The sequence below is a fragment of the Nanorana parkeri genome, unplaced genomic scaffold (assembly GCF_000935625.1).
Source record: "Nanorana parkeri isolate BGI_ZX_2015 unplaced genomic scaffold, ASM93562v1 scaffold1249, whole genome shotgun sequence".
In the NCBI taxonomy this organism is placed as follows: Eukaryota; Metazoa; Chordata; class Amphibia; order Anura; family Dicroglossidae; genus Nanorana; species Nanorana parkeri.
Genome location: NW_017307517.1, coordinates 416,560 through 443,572, shown reverse-complemented (window position 1 = coordinate 443,572; position 27,013 = coordinate 416,560). Strand labels below are relative to the sequence as shown.

Below are 27,013 nucleotides of genomic sequence, written 5' to 3'. Positions count from 1 at the left end.
TTTTAAATTTTTTTTTTTTTTTTTTTTTTTTTTTTTTTTGTCGAGTCGTTGTGGACAATGCTGGATGCCCTGATTGACCCTGGATGACGTTGATGGATCAATTTTTTTTTTTTAATAAAGGCCTTTTGTTCGCGATTGTGGCTATGAATCTCTGCCCCATCCACCTTACTCACCTGACCTTTCACCTTCGGACTTCCTATTTCCAAATCTAAAGAAACATTTACGTGGAAGACGTTTCCACAATGATGAGGCAGTCATTACTGAAGTTGATAGCTAGTTTTCCTCCAAATCAGCATACTTCTATGCAGATGGGAATAAAGGTCTGTTCCACAGATGTGAAAAGTGTGTAACCATAGGAGATGGATATGTACAGAAGGAAAAGTCAGTGGGCTACATTTCAGATCCTTAGCACATCTGGATCTTGGTGAGGGCCAACTTATTGGCCACCTCTTGTATGTATGCATGTGAGATAGGGACCTTAGATTGTAAGCTCCTTCAGGGCAGGACTGATGTGGATTACATAGCTGCACAAAGTGCTGTGTAAATTGTCGGAGCTATATAAATACCTGTAAAAAATGAAGCAAACCAGGTAAGTATAACATAGGTGGACCTTTGTGGGATGGACTTCCAGTCAATATTTTTTTTTATGCCTGGGAAACTCCCTATTGTACATTGATTAAGTCCATACTTTGTAACCATCTCTTTGCTAATATAGAATTCTCCAGTAGCTGATAGCTCCATGTGTGGGCTTCAGTTTATGGTGCACACAGCAGAAGACCGGTAAACGTGTCTCAGATTTACCAATAGTGTAACAATATAGAATATTTATATACAGTAAAACACTTGTACAATGCTTTTAAAGATCTGTGTATTTATTATTTCTTCACAGGAATTGCCCTTCTATGCCATGAATGATATCAATAAGACTGTGGTGACAGAATTCATTCTTATAGCTTTTTCCAGCTTGAAGCAGTTCCAGACTTTACTCTTCGTTTTTATCCTATTGACATACATTGGTTGCATACTAGGGAACTGTGCCATACTGATATTAGTAAAAAATGAATGTGCACTTCATACACCTATGTATTTTTTTATTAGTACTTTTGCTTTTTTGGAAATTATATTCGTATCAGTCACCATCCCAAAACTTCTAGCCAATTTGATGGACGCTAGTAGAACTATTTCATTTGGGGGATGTTTTGCACAGTTGTATGCTTTTAATTCTCTTGGAGTAACAGAATGTTATCTTCTTGCAGTAATGGCATTTGATCGGGATCTAGCCATTAATAATCCATTGCACTATACAGTTATTATGAAAAAATCACATTGTGTGAAACTTGCAGTTGCTCCTTGGATTATTGGAATTATCATGGCTTTAATACCTACAATATTCACAGCTCAGTTGAAATTCTGTGGTCTTAATGAGGTTAATCATTTTTTCTGTGATCTGGCTCCAATGCAGAATTTGGCTTGTTCAAACCCATTTATCAGCAATGTAGTTACAAGTACAGCTGCAGTGTTTGCCACAGTGGTCCCATTTGTCCTAATTTTAGGATTTTATGTTCATATAATTCAGACAATCATGAAAATTAAGAGTTCAGAAGGAAAACAAAAAGCATTTTCAACCTGCTCATCCCACCTTATTGTAGCCAGCTTGTTCTATTGTACTGCTATTGTTGTATATATCAGACCCAAAGGTAGTCAGCATGACAAATTCCTTGCTCTTATGTACACTGCCTTCACTCCACTTCTAAATCCATATATATACACATTAAGGAACAATGATGTGAAGACAGCATTAAGGAAATTGAGACTATTTAGAATTCTTAGTGAAATCAGGATTAACCATAAGCATGTAAATTAGAGTCTGAATGAATACAAATATGCAAGTAATTGTGCCTGTCTTTGGGCATTAAGTTCCCCTCTCAAGCCTTGAGTACAGTTTTATATAGTTATGCCCCTTCACCAACATAGACACAAGTCATATCAAGGCACAGTCAAGCAAATGTAAACTGGTTGCTTGTTATGAAGAAGATAAGGCAGCCTGGTGAGTTTGATGACCATCATAGTGCAGTCCCCTGAACATCCCCATAATGTAAAAATTACATATAGTTTTTTGGGATGAACTGCCAACAGATTTGTAAATATCCACTTCTATCTAAATGCCTTGAACCAAGTTAAACCTCAAACCTGGAAAAACTATTTGCTTATTTCTAATGTTAAGTAATTTTGTGTATCCTAACTGTTCCGAACATTATTATCCAATGGAAAAACAGTGATTACAGTTGAAGAAAATGCTGAACATTTTAGGGGCCCATCTGGGCAAAGCTTCAATCCCACTCCCAGATCACCTATCCAGCAGTTTTTGTTTAATTTTAATAAATACCTTTTTTGAAGCTCCTTTCTACTTACCTAAGTCTATTGCCCTTGTCCCTCACCACCACCAGCACTCCCCGGAGTCATGACTGGTCACCTCTTTCAGCCTTTAGCTGCTACAGTCTTTAATGGACCCCCCATTGAACAGTCAATAGAAAGTATCCATGTCACCCAGGCAGTGACATGGACAACTGAAGAAGAAACTTCCACCAAGAAAGAACATAGGAAACTTACGACCCAGCATGTCATGTGACCAAAGGATGAGTACTTTTGGCATTTAGAATATTGTCTCTTAAACTATTCCAGTGATTAGTTATGGGGAGGAGGGGTGAAGTTCAGTTTTAAATAAATAGTGCAAATATGTCCGTCTAAAGAAAAAAAGTTAAACTATGTACACAGTGGATTTTGTTAGTTCTTACCGTCAGTTCTCAAATCTCAGTGGAAGAATAATCCTCATTGTATCATAAACCAAAAATAATTGTGTGCTATATATACCAAGTCCAATGGTTCTTGCTTTCTGGCTTCCATACTTGTTATTCATGCACAGACCATGCTTTAGGTCCAGGCAGTGCTCTTTTTATGGCAAAGTGGAAAACAGCTCTGAAGTAAGTTTTTTAGAAGCTTTGTTTTAAACATAGATAAATCCAAAGAACTTGCGCTAATGGAAATAGTAAATGAAAGGATGTGTAAAAATGAGTAAAAATAAAAAATGTTATTATGACCCAGAAACTGTAGTTATTGCGTAATTCCTATAAGACTGAAAAAATACAAAAAGCTGCTGAACTCAGGCACTAAGCCCCCAGGGTGTAATTGTGATGAATGGTACAGCGCTAAATGCCTTTCAGTGATAGGACGGCCAAGAACAAACTGATACAACCTCAGCGTGAGGCATTCAGCAGGAGATTTTTGTTTTAAACATGTTGCACTTGTTCCATGCACCAGTCATAATTTACAGTATGTAGTCTGAGTGACTGAATGATCTGATTTGCAGCTGTTCTGAAATAAAATGCACATAGAAATTGCAGACGTTCAAAAAACTCCTCTAACTCCAATGAGTTATAAAATAATCCTGATTTCACTTAGTAAATTTACCCCTGTGAAGGAACACAATCACTGGCAGCTGTTGGTAGTAGCGATCCAGATAGCAGATCTTACCGCTACATTGAGAGACCAACTAATTGCAATAGGAGCAAGGTCTTCAGTAGTGTTAGTGGCATTCAAACCTCTTCAATAGTTTGTGAATATTAATTAATAAAAATGCCAGACATATACTCAGTAGCTGACATGTAATAATGCCAAACATATACTCAGGCTGTTTTTCCAAGGAATACAAAGTGTAAGCCTTTAAACACTTTTTCTTTTGATGCCCCAGGAATGTATCTAGCTAATTTAAACAAAGTTTAATATGATAAATTCTTTATTTAAGAGCACAGAATGTAACAAACAAAGGTATTGCAGCGCAAAGGTGAGCTCACAACCAGCTTCATGGCAGTGGACACAGCCACCAAATACTGAGGCACCAGGTAGACATACAGTAAACATTCGGTAATAAAATGGTCAGTAAAAAGAGAACATATGTGTGACCACTGTCAGCAGACATCACTACTGCGGTACGTTACAAACTGTAGACTCAGAAATTTTTAGCATGGGTCAGCAAGCGTTATAACACCTATTGCCATCCAATCGGATATTGAAGGGTAAGAGGAGCGAAGGGAGAAGGGGGGGAAGGAAAGATGGGAGGCAAGAAGTGCCATACATGCGCAGTGGCAGTATCGTAGCCAATGAGGTTTATCCGAGGCGCGATTATTGCTAATTGTAAATATATATATATTTTTTTAAAGAAGAGATGGTAGAAAAGTGGAAGAAAAGGAAAGAGGCAAAAGCCGCTTCAGGTGTCTCACTTAAGAAGATCCAGGTATTCTGGAGTGGAGGCAAACTCATCCCACCAGTACCAAGTAAAGCAGAACTGAGCCACCGTGAGGTCCTCCATATGCCGGATATCCTTAATTTTACTAAACTACAGGTAGATGGTGGGAGGGGAGACCTGTGTCCTGAGAGCGGGAACACAAGCATGCACCACATTAACCAAGTGAACTTTAACGGAGTGTTTATACCCTTGCAGAGAGCCTAAGTTATGGTGGAGAAGAAAATATGAGGGAGACTTGGGAATCTGCGATTGCGAGAACTGCTTAGTAATGGAGTGGAGTGCACCTGGGACCAGAACTTCTGAAGGGATGGGCAGGACCAGAAAACGCGGAGCATACCCACAGAGGATGAGCCGCATCTCCAACAGCGGTCACTAGAGCCAGGGAAAATTGTACTTAACATTGGGTCCGTATCTTATATCCCAATTCCTGATATTTATTGCAGATGGAAGACTTCAGGGAGAGCAACAATATTCTAGATTTTTCCACGGGTGAAAAAGAAGAAATCCCCAGATCCCGTTCCCACCCAGCAAGGAAGGGCAAAGGTAAGTCACAGTCCAGGGCTAGCAGCAGCTGATAACATAATGAAAGGGCTTTCAGAAGTGGTTCTGAAGAGGTACATTCACGTTCAAAGCTCGTCAGGGAGCGGGTCAGCGAAGTTGGTCGAGGCATGGAGGAAAGGAAGTGAGCCATATGGTAGTGGCGCCTGTACCCCAAAGGAGCCAGGCTAGGCTCCATGGCCACTGGAGCCCCCTAAGAAAGTGAGAGGCCCTAAACCTGTTTCTGCTCCCCTACTGCATATACAAAGGGTCCTGCAGTCCAGGAGGGAAGTCAGGAGATCCAATCACAGGGAGCCTGAGGCACCATGGGGCACCAAGGGAGAGTCTTAAGGGGGAGCAGAGAGAAGGACTGTTCAAGGGGTATCCACGGTTTTTGAGTGGCGTGGCGACACCAATCTAGAATGCGTGCAAGGTGGGGGCGTGGCCATCAGCCGTATGTGAGCAGACGTTTGTTGAGGAGCTCTCCCGCATTTTATCCTGAAAGATACCCGTCGGGCTTACCTGTATCCGTCTATCCTGCACTAGCCGCCTGCATAGGTGTTGCTGACACCCACATGCCATTTTCGGGCTACTTGCTTCCATATTGAGGCCGAGGGATGACGAAGAAGAAGGAAGGCAAGGGTCTCCCCACCGTGATCCAAGATGGCGGTGGCAGCACTTTCCACACGCTCCCCACCCCTACTAAGCAGATAGGGGACAGGGGCCGGGATACAGCGGCGAGGCTGGAGTGCTTCACCCGCCACCCTGACACTCCTGCTAAGGGACAGAGGCTCTCTTATTCAGCGGATCGGGCCTCCCGCAGAGAGCTGCTGCCAGGCATCTTGGCCACAGTAAATAAAGCTCCTCAGCCCAGGAGGGGCCCCAAAATGCCTAAAGCCAAGGCCAAGCCAGCTGAACCCACTATTGCTGATGTCCTCTCGGCGGTACAGCTCTGTAACTCTGCATAACCTCTCTCACAGGGGAGGTGCATGGGATGAGAGCTGATATCACCTTTATACGCCATGCTCTACAAAAAGTGAGGGAACGCACCTCAGCCCTGGAAAGTAGAGTTAGTGATCTGGAGTACTCTATATCTCCCCTGATTGCTGATGTTAAAACGGCACTGCATGACATATCTGCGAATACCTTGAAAAATGATGACATTGAAAACCGGCTATGCCGCAATAATATCCGTGCTGTTGGCATACCAGAGCAGGCTGAAGGGGCCAATGTTACTGATTTTATTGAATGCTGGATGTGCAAAGTCTTCGAGAAAGATTACCTGTCCCCGCTATTTGCTGTGGAAAGGGCCCATAGGGTTCCATCTCGTCCGTTGCCACCTGGAAATCCTCCTAGACCCTTATTGATCTGGCTACTCAACTACCGGGATAAGGAGCATATTCTGCGAAAGGCGCGGGATCTTGGAGAAATCTCTCTGGCTGGCTCTAAGGTTATGCTGTTCCCAGATTTCTCACAGGAGGTTCAGCGACACAGAGCAAAATTCCATGAGGTTAAGAAGCGTCTGCAGCACCTACACCTGTCCTACTCCATACTTTACCCTGCGAGGCTCGGTGTGGTCGCTAATGGAGAAACACAGTTTTTTTATATTCCTGCACAAGCTTCGTCATGGCTGGATAAGTATGATCGCCGCCGGGCTTCTTCAAACACCTGACCGCTTAGCTTTGCCTCTTACTTGAGCCCATTGCTTTGGTACGGATGCCTGACTGTACCTACTGTCACGGGGCTTGGAACTCCCCATCTCTCTACTGTTGGTGCCAACGCACTGGAAGGACTCCCTATGGTTTTTTTGTTCGGGAATACCTCCAGTGGTACGGACTGTTGCCACCTTACCCTGAAGGCTTCCCTGCGTGGACGTTGTTTCTACCGTTTTTGGTTTACGGTTTCAATTTTACTATGGCTGCGGAAATTAACGATTAATCCCTCGATTAATCGTTAATTTTTTTGATCTATTAAAATTATTTTGATCGATCAAAGTTCTTTTGATCCGTACTCACCTCTCCGCCGGCTTCCGGGTCTTCCGTTGAAGATCCAGGACGTCACGGACATCGACGTCACCGGACTCCTCCCCCTTCCCCAAGTGGCTGTCGGCTAACGAAGGGAAGGGGGAGAAGTCCGGTGATGTCGATGTCCGTGACGTCACTGGACTCCTCCCCCTTCCCTTCTTTACCCGATGGAGCTGCTTGGGCTGGTGAGTGCACATCCCGGCCGGGAGAGAAACACTTTTTACTGCTAGGATCACACTACTCAAGCACGTTATTATTCTGAGTTGCCCCACTTAAGCGGCGGCCATATTGAGTGGGGCACGTGAGATTAATAACGTGCTGGATTAGTGTGATCCTAGTTCATTTTATTACTTCACCGGATGCGCCGGATGCGCAACTTGCAACACCTCTCAGCAAGCTCTGTGGGGAGCTGGGGCTGGTGGATCTGTGGTGCATTTCCCATCCCACTGATTTACAGTACACCTGCCACTCTAAGTCGCATAACTCCCTTTCGCGGATTGATCTTGCCCTGAGCACCGAGGAAATGTTTTCCTATGTCAAATCGGTTGATATTCACCCGAGGTGCCTTTTAGATCATTCCATGCTCACTGTTAAGATGCGCCTAGGCAGCCGTAGGTCCCTACTCCCTTGGCGCTTACACCCGTTTTGGCTGACGTTAATTACTGATCACACAGCATTGGAGAGTGACGTTGGATTTTTCTTGTCTGTGAATATTACCTCTGCGCCTTTTGGTGTGGTTTGGGATACGCTGAAGGCCTACCTCAGGGGTATTTTCCTTAAGAAGGTTATGGCTATTAAGTCGAAGACTAGGCAGGACCTGACTTTGGCCCGCCAACTGGTTGCGATAGTGAGAGGACCTATGTGGCCAACCCTACGGCATGTAGAGGCAGAGTGGTTGACTGCACAAGGCTCTCTAAATACCCTGTTGGAGGAGCAGTCCCAGAATAAGCTATTTTTCACCAAGCGGGTCTTCTGGGCAGAGGGGGACACGGCAGGTAAACTCCTGGTGCAAGTAGCCAGAGCCCAACAACCCTCTAGCCATATCGGCGCTATTTCTGACACTATGGGGGATACCCATTCGAGCCAGGGTATGGTGTCCGAAATCTTCCGAACGTTTTACGCATGCCTGTATCAAACTAAGGCTAGTTATTCTGACTTTGAGCTTTCGTCCTACCTGCAAACCGTTCCCCTTCCATCCTTGTCACCTGCTGACAGCATGGACCACGAGGCCCCACTTACTCTGGAGGAGCTGGAAGTGGCGCTGGCTAGCTTCCCCAGTGGTAAGGCGCCTGGTCCGGATGGGCTCCTTATTGAGGTATATAAAACTTACACTACTACTCTCCTATCTGCACTCCTGGAGGCGTATAATGATGCCTTTTCCACTGGCTCACTACCAAACACAATGTATGAGGCTACAATAGTGGTGATCCCCAAAAGGAATAAGAACCCGCTGTTGCCGGAATCATATAGACCTATTTCCTTACTGAAAGCCGATATTAAGATCTTGGCCAAAGTGCTTGCAATGCGGCTGTCCCAGAAAATTGCGTCAGTAATACATCCAGACCAATCCGGCTTTTTGCCCAACAAATCCACCGCCATTAACATCCGTAGAGTGTTTCTGAACATGCAAGTTCCTGCCGATAATATGGGCAACAGGGCGCTACTCGCCCTGGACATAGCTAAGGCATTCAACAGTGTGGAGTGACGCTATCTGTGGGCAGTGATGGACGCCTTCGGCTTTGGTCCTAATTATTGCAGATGGGTGAGGTTGCTAAATCACCACCCCTCTGCAAAGATCAAGGTTAATGACTCCCTGTCCTCTGCCTTTACTTTATAGAGGGGCACCAGGCAGGGGTGCCCTCTGTCACCCTTACTATTTGCCCTGGCTATTGAGCCTCTTGCTGCCCTGGTCAGACACTCGGTGGATGTGATAGGCTTCAAACGGGGCGCGCTAGAGGAGAAGATAGTCCTATATGCCGACGACACCTTGTTGTTCCTGGCGGACACGGTGCCCTCCCTGACCAGTGTTATGTCCCTACTGTCGGAATTTGCTACCTACTCAGGCCTGGTTGTTAACTGGGAGAAATCTAATCTCCCGTTAGATCCATTGAGTGCACCACTGGATACCACTATGGCGCACCTACAGGTACAATCTACCATTACATACCTAGGAATACAAATTCCCGAGCGACTATCTTACTCTGAACTTATACCCTCTTTTGGGGAGACTCAGCGTAACTCCTGGGTCAAATTACCACTGTCGGTGGCCGATAGGGCAAATTTGATTAAGATGGTCTGGATGCCTCAATTACTCTATGTGCTTCATAACTCCCCTCTCTTGATCGATAAAAAAACATTCCGGTTAATCGATAGCAGCTTTAGGGAACTGATATGGAAATTGAAACCCTCTAGGCTGCAACTTGATGTACTACAGCGGCCAAAAGCCTCGGTGGGGCTTGCCCTCCCCTGCCCATGGTTTTTTTTCCTAGCTTCACAGCTGCAACATTTTACAGGCTGGGCACCTGTGGGATCATCAACCACAGTCCTTCCGTATCCTTCTCCACCTATTCAGGGGGCTAAGCCCTTTGCAGTATTTGGATAGTGATCCATACGGTAGAACTTACTCTATATACCCTACACTGAAGTTGATGGGGCAGGTCTGGGATGCGGCTAAACTAGCACTGGGCATCGGTGCCCTGACCCGACACACGCCACTGTGGCGGAATGGACGCCTACCGGAGCTCCTTCATCTCCAGGGCACCGTTGACTGGACTAGCAAAGGGGTGTTAACTATTTCCCACTTGTATAGGGAGGGCAGACTGTGGGACTTTAAGGAATTGACTGAAATATATGGAGTTCCCAGTAGGTGCTACTTCCAGTTCCTCCAGATTACTCATGCCTCGAAATCCCAGTTTAGTCAGTGCCCCCCAGTTCTATCTCCCACTCCGATATTTGATACTGTATTATTGGCGACCTCCACTAAGGGGATTAGCTCCTTTCTATATGCTCATCTTCTGGTTAAGTCCAATGTCCTTCTCCCTTTGAAGTGCAGAGGGGGATGTGGGGCCCATAGAGGATGATATCTGGGAGGACGTTCTCCAGGTGGTTACCCAGGTCTCCATATTTCCCACCCAAAGACTGACACAACTGTTCATACTTCACAGAACGTATCGCACTCCTGAGTCATTGTTCCGTATCAGGCTTAGAGCGGACACCAAATGCCCCAAGTGTTGTTTTCATTGTGGTTCCCTGATCCACCTGCTTTGGAGATGCCCTAGGCTGGTTCGGTATTGGGATCAGATTGTGGATACCCTTAACCTTGTATTTACATCCTCAGTGACAAACTCCCCATTATCATGTATCCTGGGCATTGTGGAATCTGACGATCTTACACATCACACTACTTTAGCATTTAAACGGGCCCTATTTACCGCAACCAGGATGGTGGTCCATAAGTGGATCTCCCCCTCCCACCCTACGTTGAACTCATGGATAGTGGAACTTGACAGGATGGTAGCATACGAGAGAGTCACTTTCAAACAGAGGGGTACCAGACTCATCGCATCATGGGTCGTCCAGGCTATTACCTCAGCCTACGGGGCCAAAGATTTGCCTATACCAGAGGGGGTCTCTGCACATACAACCGGGAGTGTGTTGTACTCCTAGAATGAGATCCTAATAGGTTGGACTTGATGGACTAATGTCTTTATTCAACCTCAAATACTATGTAACTATGTAAATAGTCTAAATGCGAGTGTAAGAAGTTGATTTTCAGGGACATGTTTGCACCAAGTGCTTTAGAGGACCTGAGCAAATTTTCCATGCGTTTTTTATAGTCATCTGCCTTGCTGTTCCCGAGAAACTCTGTTGCCATGCACTTGAAGGCTTCCCATGCCTTATTTTCCTTGCGGAACGACAGGAGATCAAACTTGTCATCTCTGAGAAGTTCTCGAATCTGTGGACAGACAAAGACGCCTTCATTGATTTTGGCTTCACTAAGCCTTGGAAACTTTTCATAGAGATAATGGAAACCTGGTTTTGTTTTGTCCACAGCCTTTACAAAGTTCTTCATCAGCCCCAGATTTATATACAACGGTGGTAACAACATTTTCTGAGAGCCATCAAGAGCTGGATTTGGAACATTTTCCTTCCCTGGCTCCCAGGACTGTTGTGATGGCCAGTCTTTCTTGACATAATGAGAATCTCTGGCTCAACTGTCACATTTACAAAACAGCAGCAGTACTTCATGTATCCACCCTGCAGGCCAAGCAATGGGGCAACAACTTTCAAATCACTACAGAGCTGCCACTGACGTTCCTCATACTTTATACACCTCAGCTGCTGTTTCATGTTTTCTTATGTTTCTTTCATGTGGACTGCATGCCCGAGAGGAACGGATGGCAAAACATTGCCATTGTGCATTAAAACAGCATTTAGACTAGTTTTAGATGAACCTATGCATAATCTCAATTCATCTGGATTGTGGGTAATGTTAAGGGCTGTCAGTAGGCCATTGATATTGCAAAAAAAACTAATCAACTTCCACTAAGAAATACGGAACCAGATCTTTTTGGTGATCACGGAAAATAGAGATCTGCATCACTCTGCAAGAGGTTCCACTGTTGTAATCTGGAGCCCAGTAGCTCTTCCTTACTCTTATGCAGGTCCAAATCCCTGACCAGGCCATTTAGTTCACTAAATGGTATATGGTGGGCTAAAGTTTGGGTCCGCTGACATCGACGGCCCCGTATCAGCTCATCCTCTTTATCATCATCTGAGTCTAGAGAGTAGGATTCTGGTGGATCTGGAATAGGATATCTGGGATATTTAGCAGAGCAAAACAGTACAGCAAAAACTTGGTCCTTTTATTGCAGTTATGCAACATGAAAAAAAACAAGTAGCGTGCAAAAAATGGTGGGGATGCAAAATGGTTAATGTAGTTGGATCAGATGAGGGTGAGGATCTCCAACTCCTCATTCAGTCCATTGGAAACTAAAGTGTTAAGCTGGTATATCCAGTACGTTGATAGCAAATACATGCAGATCTTGGATGCGTTTGTTATGTTTGTGTGCAAAATGCCGTGGGACGCTGTGGTCTGGGTCACCCTCTGAGATGAATCTTCTATGTTCGCCTATTCTTTTTCTTAGTGGACGGATGGTACGACCCACGTATATTAAATTACAAGGACATTTCAGACCGTAGATGACATGGTCGTGGGAACATGTGATGAATTGTTTAATGGGGTGGTTGTTATTGGCGCTGTCTGTGAATGCCGATTGGCCATGAGAAATAAACTGGCACGTCAGGCAACGTGGTTTCTTGCATTGGAATGTGCCCACTCTGTGGTCAAACTTTAGAAGTGGCATCAGGTTTGCTCTGGGGTTTTGGATTTTGCTGGCTGCTATTTTGTTTTTCAGGTTCTTAGCATTCCTGAACGTGACTGTGGGTCTTGTTGGGATGGAGGGACCTAGTTTAGGATCTAGTTTGAGAATGTGCCAATTTTTCCACAGGATGCGCTGTATGGCGTTGTGGTTGTTGTTATAGGTGGTAATGAATCTTATGTCTGTCTCGTGGTCTGACGGTGTGATGGCTTTGGGAGCGGGTGGTGTTAAGTATGTGGAGTAGGCCTCCTGGATTAGTGAAGCTGGGTAGCATTTGTCTTTGAACTTGTTGGCGAGCATTTGGCTTTGTGTGTTGTAGTCTGTGGTTTTAGAACAGTTGCGCCTGAGCCTACAAAATTGACTTTTAGGAATATTTTGAATCCATCTCGGGTGGTGGCCACTTTGGAAATGAACCTCCGCCCTAAAAGAACTCACCACCAACCACGATATAGTCATTAAACAAGCAGACAAGGGCGGCGGCATTGTTATTCAGGATCGGTCTGACTACGTGAACGAAGCCCGCAGACTCTTAGATGACAAGTCCACTTACACTCCCCTAACATCAGATCCCCTCACCATCTACCAAACAGAATTATTTCACCTTCTCGAAACAGCCACGGAAGACAACATTCTTACCAAAAAAGAGAGAGCTTTTTTACATCCCCAACTCCCCCAAACTCCCTATTTTTATCATCTGCCCAAAATCCACAAAAACACCAGTGCACCCCCTGGCCGTCCAATAATAGCCAGCACCAATAGTCTAACTAGTGGATTATCGGTTTACATTGACCACTTCCTGCAACCCCTAGTCACCAACCTACCTTCATACATAAAAGACTCCGGCCATTTAATCCAAACACTTTCACAATACACATGGGACCCTACATACTCCTGGCTATCATTAGATGTCACTTCCCTCTATACCTCCATCCCACACGATGTGGGCCTAAAACGCACTACAACATTATTTGTCCTCCCACTCCACACTACACCACAAACAAGCTCAGTTCATCGTTCAGTGCACCAAGTTTACACTTGAGCACAATTATTTCACCTTCCTTGTCAAGTTTCACCTACAAATCCGTGGCACAGCTATGGGTGCCAACTACGTCCCTAGCTATGCCAACCTCACCATGGGGTTCTGGGAGGAAAAATACATATGGGACAACAATCCATTTGCTCAACACCTTATTGTTTATGGTCGTTTCATCGACGACATTATCATTATTTGGGGAGGGACTACCGAGGCCATGTTAGATTTCCTCACACACTGCAACAAAAACAGACTAGGACTCTCCTTCACACATGCAACCAACCCATCCAAAATAGTCTTTCTTTCCTTCGACGGCACGTTCATCACTACCAATAATCATGTGAAACCCACTGGAGGCAACTCCTATGTACATTTCCAAAGTGGCCACCACCCGAGATGGATTCAAAATATTCCTAAAAGTCAATTTTGTAGGCTCAGGCGCAACTGTTCTAAAACCACAGACTACAACACACAAAGCCAAATGCTCGCCAACAAGTTCAAAGACAAATGCTACCCAGCTTCACTAATCCAGGAGGCCTACTCCACATACTTAACACCACCCGCTCCCAAAGCCATCAGACCCTCAGACCACGAGACAGACATAAGATTCATTACCACCTATAACAACAACCACAACGCCATACAGCGCATCCTGTGGAAAAATTGGCACATTCTCAAACTAGATCCTAAACTAGGTCCCTCCATCCCAACAAGACCCACAGTCACGTTCAGGAATGCTAAGAACCTGAAAAACAAAATAGCAGCCAGCAAAATCCAAAACCCCAGAGCAAACCTGATGCCACTTCTAAAGTTTGACCACAGAGTGGGCACATTCCTATGCAAGAAACCGCGTTGCCTGACGTGCCAGTTTACTTTTAACCATCACTCCCTGCAGCGCTAGAATCGCCACCGTGCCCGGATCCCTGACACCACAAATACGTTTTTCACTTTTTAAAAACCACTTTTTCACAAATATACAAAATCAAACCATGTATAATTCCGGATTTGCGCTCTTAGTTTTCTCCCACAGTATTGCAGCTTCCCAGGCTGAAGTGGGGCAGCACCACTAGTAATCCTCACCCGCAACTATCCTTCATTTGTTGGTCAACGTTTGGCGCTTCTGATTCATTTTTTATTGTCTCATTATTATGTTCACAGGGTTCTCCTCCTGTTTTTTGAGCAGCAATCCACACCATTTGCATCCACGCACGCCCTGCATCCCTGAAAGAGCGCTGTGTATTTTTCTTTTTGGTGCAAAAAATGGTGCCTGGGATGCAGATCAGTGAAAACACAGTAGGTGTCTGTGCGTTACTGAGGAAGCACTAGAGGGGCAGAATCTAAGAAGGGCCAGGTCTTCGACAGAGCCTCTAATGGTGAGGATGAATGGCTGCTGGACACCTTCCAGGTTGCGGCCCTCTAGCACACCCACATAGACACAGAGGCTAGTTGCAGCGCTGAGGTGCTGGATACAACAGCAAGCAGGGGTGAAACCCATACACAGACAGCAGGTTCTGGATACTGAGGGACACGAGGGTAGAAGTCCAAACAATAGTGTGATAGGAGGCAGCAACAACACAACAATCTGGGATACACTGAAAAGCAAGGCTGCATGGAACAAGCAACCACACATGAGCACACACACACAGGCAACCACTGGTGCAAAGGCTCACTGAAGTAGATGATAATAACAATCCACTTGCTGGATGTGTAGGATCTCACTGGGAACATGAGGCAATCCAGAGAAACGCAGTGAACAATGCAGGTAATAGCAATCCGCAGGGATTCACGGGCAAATGATACACAGAGAGTCCAACTGAACGTGTTGCTCGAACGGCGTGGAACAAGTAAGCTGGACTTTTAATGGAGAGGTTCCGAGCGGAATGGCAGGAAGCTGAACAGCTCGCACAGGAGATAAAACCCACCGCCGGATCATCACACAGGGAAGTGTGACAACAGACTCCATATTTTGGCATCACATATTTGTAATTACATTTAGCTTGGTTTAAATACAGCAGCACCCCAATGTGGCTCCTTACTACTAGGTCTTTTTAGGTAGTTTTGGCTGCAGCACCTCCTTTTTTATCCAGAATTAATAGGCCTGAATTGTAGGGTGGTACTATCAGCCACAACAGATCTAAAAGTTTAATGCCTCAATCTAGGTGATTAAAAAGTAAGAAAAACTGAGAGTGAGAAAACCTAAAGCTAAGCAGCTGCACAGTATCTCAAAAAGGATATACAAATGGTAGTAAAAATACACAACACTACATTTGATAAACATCTTAATAAAATATTTAAATAAACACAAAAGTGCATAAATGTTAACAACTAAAAAAATACACATAGAAGGGGAATGACAGGGACTGACAGGCTGCCAGAAGGAGAGGGAAGCCGTGCTACCAAACCCACAAGGGGAAAGGAAATGCAGGTAGAAATTAAAACCCCTTCACTAATCCACAGAAGCCAGGAGGACTAAGGTCACTGGGGAAGGTAGTGGATAAGAGGATGAGAGAGGATAGGCAGACCTCTTGGAGGAGCTCAGTATTGCACCACAACATCCTGCCCTCTGCTGATTGTGCGGGACACCAGGGTAGAGGAGTCTGGGGTTTGTGGACAACATTGCTGACCCCTTGCCTTACAAATTCCTTAATTTGTATTAAAACATGCTTACTGTTTATGGAATTTTGCTTTCACCAGCAGAGCTGTTAAGGATACCTTGGGAATATCCTCTTCAGATGTTTGTACATCTCTGTTATGGCTCTTTCACACCAGCCTGCACAATAAATTATCTGGCTTTGTGTGCCCAATGAGGAGAGGGTGTGTTTTTACATCATAAGACACAGTTTACCTTGTTATTATTTTTCCTTAACTTAATTAAATTGTTGTGAAGTGACACTTTGTTAATTTCCATGTACCACAAAGGAGCTTTGGAGTTTAGACAGATGGAGCCTTCAGGTGAGCTCTGGTAAAGTGAAGATAAATGCAAACATGCTGGATTTTTCCGCATCCCTCCACTCCTTTGTGGTGTGAGCAGGCCACATAGAAAAAGTTGTTATCAATGTGTCCTTGCAGGGACCTGTGTTGCTCAGGTGCAGAGAAACATAGGTCTCCACAGTGTGAACAAGCCATAAGACTCTCGCTTGTAACACAGTGAGTAAAGCATTTTTTGCGGGTACAAGGACAGTGTAATATGTTACCGTGTACAAAGTGAGTAAGCGCAAGTATTTCTGCTCTCCAACTGTTACCACAATTTTGCCAGACCCATAGTTTGCACACTGCCTCATTGTTCTCCTTTGGTTGCCGAGGACTGAACCCCAAATAATCGATGGCCCTGCACCGCACACATATGGTGTGAACAGGACACATAGAAAACAATTATTTTCTATGTGCTCTGTTCACACCATACGTGTACAATGGTGTGCTGAAGAATGCAGCTCAACGGGCATAATGTGAACAATCTCTAAAAGTTGTTTATTGCTTACTGCTATCAACAAGTAATATACTACCATTACAATGATCTCATAAATAAGTGAGGTGATCCAGTCACAGAATAGCTGGCAGTGATCACAGGAAATACCAGTGAATTTTCAAGCCACAGAATAACATAATTGTTTTTACATGTAAAATTTGTACTGCTGATTTTCACATTACTGTTCCTCAAAGTATATATGAAAGTGTCAAGTAAACTTTAAGTGTGCCTTCCGGAATATAGGATGAATATATTTAGCAGTTATTTTTTTTACTGCTGTCTTTACATGACTGTTCCTCAAAGTGTATATGAAAGGGTTTAACAGTGGGGTAAGAATCATGTATATAAGAGCAAGGTATTTGTCACTTTCCCCTCCAGTAGGTCTCATATACACAACAAGAGCTGCTCCAAAGAAAAGACTAGCCACAATAAGGTGAGATGAACAGGTGGAGAAGGCTTTTTGTTTGCCCTCAGCTCCCTTGATTTTTAAGATGGTGTTAATAATGTGAGCATAGAAGGCTGTGATAAAAAGGATTGAAAAAATTATAGCAAACGTGGCTGCTAGTTTTGTGGCCAATTTACTCATAGAAGGATCACAGCAAGACAAAATCTGAAGTGGAGCCAAATCACAGATGAAATGATTTATCTGATTTGGCCCACAGAAGTCCAGTTGGGCTGTATAGCTAGTAGTCACAGAAGAAACTGCAAAACCACCAACCCATGGTGCCATAGCTAATGTAGCATAGATTTCCTTCCTCATAATAGCAGAATAGTGTAAAGGACTGTTAATAGCTAAGTCCCTATCAAAGGCCATAACCAATAACAAATAGCATTCCGTTATACCCAAACCATTAAAAACAAACAGCTGTGTAAAACATTCAATGACAGATATCATCTTATTTCCTGAAATCAAATTATCCAGAAGCTTAGGTATAGTTACCGTCACAAACATCAATTCAAGAACAGCAAATGTGCAGATGAAAAAATACATTGGAGTTTGAAGCAAGGGTTCAATCCTAACCAAAGAAATGATGGTGATATTTCCTGTAACACAGATGATGTATGCTACCAAAACAAAGAAGAACATTAATAGCTTGAGCTCTTTTAAGCCTGAGAATGCAATTAAAATAAATTCTTTCACCATGGTCTTATTGAGATCTTGTTTTATAGAGCAGGATACCTGCAAAAACACATGTAACAGTCATTAATGGGGCTTTGCAGACTGAACGGAAATCTCAGCAGTCAAATAAAGAATTCTTCCTGTGCCTTTATTGTTTAAATTGATTAGAGGACTAAAGTCCTTCACTATCATAAAATATAAAGAATTAATAGAACATATTTTCGAACTAGAGGGCTCACAACACTAGATTTCACTGTTCATGTGTCACTCCATCATCCTTTTTAAGGGCTCCCCAGACCAGGGGAAGCCAGTATGAGAGGTCTGAAACATGCCCTGTGCTTACATGTGTGAAACATTATAAACCCTTAGCTTTCTTTTGCTATATAATGTTTGGTATGTGTAACACAGTAAATAGCATATACTTACTAAATACTTCTCAGCCATAGTGCAGTAAGAATGCAAACTTGTAATAGAGTTAACTGAAATAGTGTAGTGTTTTGAGAAATTAAACCTGAATGCAATGTTTCAGCATATGAACATACTGTACATATAAATACAAGAGGCTTAGGGAATTCATACCCAGTGGTCCAATCTCTTTTAAAACAATGTTGGTACCCTTAGGAAAAGAAGCTAGGACATGCAACATTGGGGAATTATTAAAATAATAATTATTATATAATTTGTTTTTTGATTTATAACGAACCAGTGAAACATGTTTTAACTTATTGAGCAAATTAAGACGCAAAATATTATATACCTTTACATGTATATGTGACAGAAAATGAACAACCATTTTTAATGCTATGCATTTGCTAGGTGAATTAATTTAGGCAATATGCATGAGCCCAGTTATCTACAAAATCACTGATTTATTTTGTTAAAGACATTTTTGTGATGTAAATATTGTTATTTATCTGTGTTGGTGTATATAGTTTGTAATTATATATGTACACCTGGGCTAGAAGACTCTGGAAGGTGCTGGCCAATGGGAAACAGTTGAGCGGAGCTAGCTTTTTTTCTTTTGCGGGCATCTGGCAGATGCTTCATTATGCAGCGGGAGTCCGTCGCATGCGGTCGGGTCGGCATGCGGCGTTTTTAAAATTATTTTTCTTTTCTTTCAAATATTTTTTTTTTGTTTTTTTTAATTTTCCTATATTTGTAAAATAATTTTTCAACTTGTTTTCCCCATTCTTTTCACTTATTTTCTATTCTGCTCGGTACCTCGGAGGTACCGGGCAGAATAGCCCACCCGAATGCCGCTCTGCAGCATTTGGCTATTCACTCACTGCCGTTCAGCCCCTATGAGAGTGAACTGCCAGAGCTTCGGCTCAGCCGATCCAGATGTTGGATTGGCTGAGTTGAACTCCTTCTGCACTTCGGCTCGACCAGACATGCAGAGCATCTAAAGCAGCTAAATGAATAACCCCCTAAGTCTGTATTGTAATGCACTTTAGACCTACGACAGCTATGATCTTAATGTAAATTTTAGGTGGTGCTCAATTAAATCTCAATCTTGTTATTTGCTGACCCAGGCCTGAGTCCTATGGATATTGGACTCAATATCCATATATTGATATGGATATTGTTCTTATGTTTACTATTAGTGCATTTTCTTTTGTGTTTTCTGTATCTGCTTTGGATTGTAACAGTATACAGTATTTTAATTCCCCCCCAAAAAAAGTTTGAGATACAGGGGGTGATTTACTAACCTAAACACACGCACGCACCAGGTGCGTTTGATTTTCACACAGCAAAACGTATTTATCAACCAAAAAGTCTCTATAAGCATATTTCCACTAATGCCATATATGCAAAAAAGCATGCACATGATGCATATATAATGCTGCTTCACAGTTTAGACAAAAATGGTTAGCTCATGCATTTACATTCCTGCATTCATCAACGCAAGCAACACAACGTAGAGCTAATTTACACAACATCACCTTGCAATTCAGGGCAGGGCTTTGCACAACACACCTGCTGGGTGTGTACACACTACAAAGGTGTCTAGATTCCACCCATAGATCATGCTGGGAGGGAACACACTACAGAGGTGTATACATGTTCGTGGTGTGTTTATAAGGTTAGTAAATCAACCCCACAGTGTGCATACCCTTGGTATTATTTTACTGTATTTTTGAATATCTAAATAAAGATTATATGTACAAAATGGGGAGCTGTGCATTGCCATGGGGGGACATTTAACAAAGGCAAAAGTAAAAAAATAAATACAGCATGTACAATGTTCATGGACAGCATGAGTGATGACATATTTTGGTATCACATATTTTGGATGTGTAATTGATTTTTTTTACATTTAACTTGGTTTGAATACAGCAGCACCACAATTTAATTTACAGTATTATTACTTGGAAAAAAAGGTATTTGTTAGGTTAGGTTTGGCTGTGACACCTGCTTTTTTATCCAGCTATAATATACCTATATTGCATGGTGGTACTGGCAGCCACAATGCATCTTAAAGCTATAGGAAAGGTTGATCTTAAAATAAATAAAGCTAAAGCCCTCAACTACATACAAGTGGCAAACAGTTTCATAGTATAGTTTGTGAGCTACTTTTTCACAGTACCACACTGTATTATCTTAAAAGTTTAATAAAAAATCAAAACAAATTGCACTTCAAAACCACTACCTCACATTGCCTGACCCCTCTCATCCCCATATCCCAAATATGGACTTCAAGTATGTGTTTTGTAGAAATTGGCTGGGTTTATCTTGAAATAGAAATTAGTGTGTTATCTAAGAGTAAAAAAAACACAAATATTGTACAGTAGACACATGACAACTGTCATGTAAGCAGTTTGGTTAGGCCACAATATAAAAGATAAAAACAACTTTAGTTGGCGTGTACTTTAAACTATGTGTGTATAGGAGAGGGCGATTTCACACCCCAGTAGTGAATATTGGAGTAAATAAAGAAATCTACCTAGGGATATGCCAAGACCCTAGGAAGAGGGGCTTTCAAAAAATACTGAACGCTCTCTTGTTTTGTATAAAAATACAAATGAATGTATTAATGTAACATGATTTCTAAATAATTAAAATTCCATTCAGTAAAACATAATTATTCCATGTAGTTCATATAATGCATTGTCATCACATAATTCGTTTGTACAACATGATTAGTTAGTAGGGCTGCAACAACTAATCGACATAATCGATTATAATCGATTATTGAAAAAGTTGTCAACTTTTTAAATAATCGATTAATCGGCTTCTGATTGGTTGGCCCTGTTTACTTCTGCTCCAAGCTTGCTCCAGTGATGGACTACAATTTCAATACAAACAAGAAGTCCCATCACTGGAGCCATTTTTTAAAATGTATTTTATTTTTTATCCGATTAACCGATTAATCGAACTTAATAATCGGCTAACTAATCGATTTTGAAAATAATCGTTAGCTGCAGCTCTATTAGTTAGTTCATCAAAGTGGTCCCTGTTGTTTCATTCAAAAAAAGCCCCGACATGTTTCGCCCTGTTGGGCTTCTTCAAGGGGACAGGGACTGTGTATCATGAAACGGTTTCGTCAAATGCATATCAATGCAAGACAATAGATGATTGATTATATTTACCGGAAAGATGGAATGGAAAGGCAAATCAAGCACGGGAGTCGCGTCAGGAGAGCAATATGCAATATGCAGCACCCAATCAATAAAGACCCTTGGATCGGCCACAGCTGATTAGTTGCACAGTGTGCAGCTTGTATGTTTTTTGCCTCCAGAGCCGTTCTCCCCAGTACTACACTGGGGAGGACGGCTCTGGAGGCAAAAAACATACAAGCTGCGTTTGTAGCGTGCTGATGACGTAGGACGCCGAGTTCCGGCGTCTCAGCCAGACACAAGCACGGCGCAAGAGAAGCAGCGGCCAGATCTCCTCAGCTCCATTCTTTGCCTGGCGGCAAATCACAGCGGTATCCACCGTATCCCTCACGAATGGGAGGGAAGAAAAAGCAGCAACAGTCGCAGCCTGCCGCCCAGATGAGTCGGAACTCCACGACACGAATTGGGACATACTTCTCAGGTACTCGATAGCGGCTGTCACAGGGAGAGGGTGGAAGGATGGCAACACCTGTATCCCCAGCAGTGACAGGCCGCGACTATGTTGCTAAACAGGACTATGTTATAACATAAATCTGCATACAGGACAGCCCAGGTCTCCCCAGGTGGGAGACACGTGGCAAAAGAGAATAAAGGACAGACTCCATATAGTCCAAAAAGTTCTAATTTGTTGATGCAAGAGGGGGAGGAACAACAGGGGAATGTTTGCGTTCTCTTTCCGAACAAGGAAGATATGGAAGGTTATACAACTAGACTGGAAGCAACATATAAAGAAGAATTGCAGGCTGTGAAGGTAGATATTACCAATATTGGAGAACGGGTAAATGGAATTGAGGAGCATATGGACTTGTGTTTGTCTAGAGCAGATACACACCAGCAAATTATTAATAAGCAATCAAAACAGATTCAGGATATGATGTTCCGGTTAGATGACATTGAAAATAGGAGCAGACAAAACAATCTGCGTTCATATGGTATACCTGAGTCCGTGGAAATCCAAGATCTTCCCTCAACAGTAAAGTCAGTACTAAATGATATGTTGGACCAAACTCCTGAGACTGAACGAATAATTGATAGTGCTCATAGAGTCCCAGGAACATTTAAAGGAGACCCTACGAGAGCCAGGGATATGATATGCCGACTACATTATTATGCTGAAAGGAAAGCTATTTTAATAGCAGCAAGAAATAAGAAATCAGTGTCATACGATGGATATACAGTGACTATTTTTCCTGACCTTCAAAACAAACGTTGATGCTTAGAAGGGCGGTGAAGCCAATATTGGAGGTTCTACAAGAGAGGAAGATAAGATACAGGTGGGGGTTTCCTTTCCAGCTGATAGTACACAGGGATGGCAGAACAGCTAGATTCAGAACACTGGAAGACTTACCAGGTTTTCTGGACATGTTAGAAATACCTCTAATGCAATTGCAAGAGTGGCCAAATTAATTAAAATAATTAAATTAACTAAGCAAAGGGGAAGCATCACAAAGAAAAGAATGGACAGTAATAAAGTCACGTGGAATACCGAAGAAGTGAATAAGAGGAAGGGAGGTGTTATGAGAATGACGTGAGAGAGAGGGAGAGAATATTTAATCTCTAACTCTCCTTTTTCTGCTATTTTTGCTTTTTTCTTGTTCATTTTACTTTTTTTCTGTTTTTTGTATTGCATTTTTCTTTGTGTGACCCCCCCCCCCATATCCCATACTACATTCCCATATTATATCACATATAATGTATAGTTATTATACTGTATATATGCATGTATAGACAAGTATGTATAATTACAGACATAAGTCGACATAAAGTAAGATGGGAAGAGAGAGGGCCTTCGCAAGATATGAGATAAAGTGGATGTGCTGGTGTCTAGCATGGACCTAGGCGGACACCTATTTGTTCCTATAACCCCGGTATAACCTCTAGTTTTTAGGGCTTTTGTATAGTTTATATGGGACATAGGGTAAATGTCCTATATACAAGAATATGGAAAATGTATAAATGTGGTGAGAATGGATGATATAGTGGGGTTGATTTACTAACCTTATAAACACACCACGAACATGTATACACCTCTGTAGTTTGTTCCCTCCCAGCATGATCTATGGGTGGAATCTAAACACCTTTGTAGTGTGTACACACCCAGCAGGTGTGTTGTGCAAAACCCTGCCCTGAATTGCAAGGTGATGTTGTGTAAATTAGCTCTACATTGTGTTGCTTGCATTGATGAATGCAGGAATGTAAATGCATGAGCAAACCATTTTTGTCTAAACTGTGAAGCAGCATTATATATGCATCATGTGCATGATTTTTCCATATATGGCATTAGTGGAAACATGCTTATAGAGACCTTTTGGTTGATAAATACGCTTTGCTGTGCAAAAATCACACGCACCTGGTGCGTGCGTGTGTTTAGATTAGTAAATCACCCCCAGTGTGTCAGAATGATAGAGTATGGATGATGGGATGGACATGGTATGGAGCGCATGAACATATCGTCTGCAAAATGTACCTTGAGGAGCACATAGCTGAGAAATGAATGGACTAGCTTTGGCTACCTATAATGTTAGGGGATTTAATGTACCAGAAAAAAACGTTCACAGATTTTATATCATTTTCATTAAAAAAAATTGATATTATATGCCTACAAGAAGCACATTTTAAGAGGGGATCAAATATAGAAATAAGAAATAAATATTATACAAAGTAGTTCCATAGTACAAATCCAGATAACAAAACAAAGGGGGTATCTGTGGCAATACATAAAAATGCACAAATTAATGTGACAGATACAGTTATAGACGAAAAGGGGAGATATATCTATGACCAAAATAAGGGACAACATAAGTATTGTATGCAGGTATTGCGTAGATTTGAACAATATGGGGCAGACACAAGTCTGGTGATGGGAGATATGAATTTAATTTTTGATGCGGATTTAGACACTACTGGTAAGCCCTCCCTTTCAAGAAATGCCATAAATAGACTTAGACTTAAAAATGGACAATATGTGGTTGGTAGACGCATGGCGTATACTATACTCTACAAAAAGAGATTATACATACTACTCTATGGTCCATAAATCATATAGCCGAATTGATCATATATGGATGCAACATGGGCTCTTAGATTACTATCTAGAGATTGATATAGCCCCGATATTATGGTCAGATCATTCACCAGTTGACGTTAACTTTAAAAATAGAAAAGGGGAATAAAGGATTGGGAACATGGAGACTTAATGATAATCTATTAAAAGATATAGATTGATCAATAGACGTAACGCATACAATAAATAATTTTATAAAAGACCATCTCAGCGACTCTACGTCAAGCCCCATACAATGGGAAGCCTTAAAATGTGTGGTAAGAGGTATTTTGGTCAAACATGGATCTAGATTGAAGAAAGAGAGGGCAAGAAAGTTGAAGGGATTGTTTCAGAAGCTATATGATTTGCAGGCAATGAACAAGGCGAATATGACGACTAATTATTCTACTCAATTAAAAGAGACGAGAAGAGATATTCGCAATGTTCTTGACCAACAAACATTGATAGCTAGAGACAATAATAAGAAACTTTACTATGAGGAAGGCAATAAATATGGAAGATTGTTAGCTAGGAAGATTCATCCAAGGGCCTCCAATAATTATATAACTCGAATTAAAGACAGAAATAGAACTATGCAATATTCTCCATCCTCTATAGTGGAAACCTTTAGAAAGTTTTATGCCTCTCTATACTCAATATGAGGTAGATATGCAGACATGAAACAAGATAAATTTATAGATAAAATAAGAAACTATGTAAAAGAATCTAGTATGCCTGGGCTTACTGTGGAGGATGGAGAAAAGCTGAATATAACTTTTTCAGAAAAGGAAATAAAAGAGGCAATATCCTCTCTTAAAATTAATAAGGCGCCCGGCCCTGACGGATTTGCAACCCATTTTTGTAAGCAATTTGAGGAACAATTAAGACCCTTCTTTATGAAAGTATGCCATTCTGTTACAGAGGTATGCCCTTTTGCCCCTCAGACTTCAGAGGCTCATATATCGGTGCTCCAAAACCAGGAAAGGACTTACTGGAATGTGGTCATTTTCGCCCAATTTCCCTTATTAATATAGACCTTAAACTATATGCAAGAGTTTTGGCATCTAGATTAAAAAAAGCTGTTACCTAAAATTATTCACCCAGATCAAACTGGTTTTGTGCAAAGACGGGAAGCTAGGGGACAGTACTACTAGTGTTATTAACCTGATAGCTCTTGCTCTGAAAGAACATAAGCCATTATCTAGATGGTATAGGTGTCCAGAAGGAATTAATCATATAAACCCCGAAATATCAGATAGATGCTGGAGATGCAATAGAGTAGAGGGAACTTACTTGCATCTCTGGTGGAGTTGCCCTAGATTACAGCCGTTCTGGAATTCGATATTTGAAATCTACCGCTATATGGGGGCATCAGACATGGAGGGCGGTCCTTTAATTGCCCTGCTATCTCTGATCCCCCGACCTCTTAAAAGTATAAAGGAAGATATTCTAAGATTTATGTTATCAGCAGCTAGAGTTGATATATCTCGTAGATGGAAATCCGCGGAAATACCCTCTTTAGAGAGTTGGGGAAATATAATGGAGGAGATAAGATATATGGAAGAATTGAGGGCAAGAGACGTGGATAGGAAAGATAGGTACGATAAGATCTGGGAGAAGTGGGAGACATATAGAAGTTTAGAGGAACTTGGAAATCTATAAATATGGGCTAGAAGGGAAAGGGAGAGATATTGAAGAGAGGAACACACATAGCTAAATATAAAATAAAAGAATATTGATATATGGGATTTAATTACTGAATGGATTAGAGTATAGATGTCCACTATAAAGGTAATTAAATAGCGGTGAATTTATTGGTTTAAAATATAGATACAGCACACAATCTGGTGGATGGTGAGTTATGAGACGAGTGGAGAGAAGGTTGGAGGGAGAATGTTAAGGGAGAAGGGATAGAATATGGAGGGGTAGTGGAAAGGTAAAGGGGCAAAGGTGGGGGTACACATGATTGTTTGATAATATAAAGGGGGGGGTGGAAATGGAGGGAGGGATAAATACACTAGGGGTTAAACATAAATGAAATATAGATTCCCAATATAGGGGATCCTAAAACACAAAGAGGAGAGTGAGGGATTATACACAGAGTAGGAGTAGAAGGGGTGATATAATTAAATATGCGAAATTAGGAACACAGGATTTAACAGGAGAGGAGAGAGAAGAAGGGGTTAAATACACAATTGTTTGTAGTAAGGAAGAAGTAACACAGTAAATTAGATATAAGAACACATAAGATCACAAACACTAGATGGAGAGAAGGGATGTGTTTTTTTTGGTTTTTAGAATTGGTTTGAGAATTGGTTTGAGAGATAAGTAGCAGAGTTGGTCCAAGGACATGAATTGATTTGATATAGTGATGTTGGCACAAGATGTTCACAATAGACACAGGTTTATAAAACATTTCTCCCTCCTAGAAGAGAGTGTGAAAGAGAGAAAGATGCAAGAATGATGACATCACGGCCTCCTCCATCCAG

General features: G+C 42.1%; 1 protein-coding gene across 1 annotated transcript; it reads left to right on the top strand.

Moving 5' to 3' along the window:
* Nucleotides 1-907: 907 nt before the first annotated feature.
* On the top strand, nucleotides 908-5,386 carry LOC108797248 (olfactory receptor 10A4-like). Its single transcript, XM_018568817.1, has 3 exons — nucleotides 908-1,855; nucleotides 4,747-4,846; nucleotides 5,346-5,386. Exons 1-3 carry the CDS (start codon nucleotides 908-910, stop codon nucleotides 5,384-5,386), a joined length of 1,089 nt encoding a protein of 362 aa, XP_018424319.1.
* Nucleotides 5,387-27,013: the final 21,627 nt, after the last annotated feature.

Bases quoted from the DNA above. Each gene is read 5' to 3' on its own strand.
- LOC108797248 (XM_018568817.1), top strand. From the start codon at position 908: ATGAATGATATCAATAAGACTGTGGTGACAGAATTCATTCTTATAGCT. The intron at 1,856-4,746 runs GTAAATTAGAGT...TATTTATTGCAG, and splicing joins TCAGGATTAACCATAAGCAT to ATGGAAGACTTCAGGGAGAG. The intron at 4,847-5,345 runs GTAAGTCACAGT...TTATCCTGAAAG, and splicing joins CCCAGCAAGGAAGGGCAAAG to ATACCCGTCGGGCTTACCTG.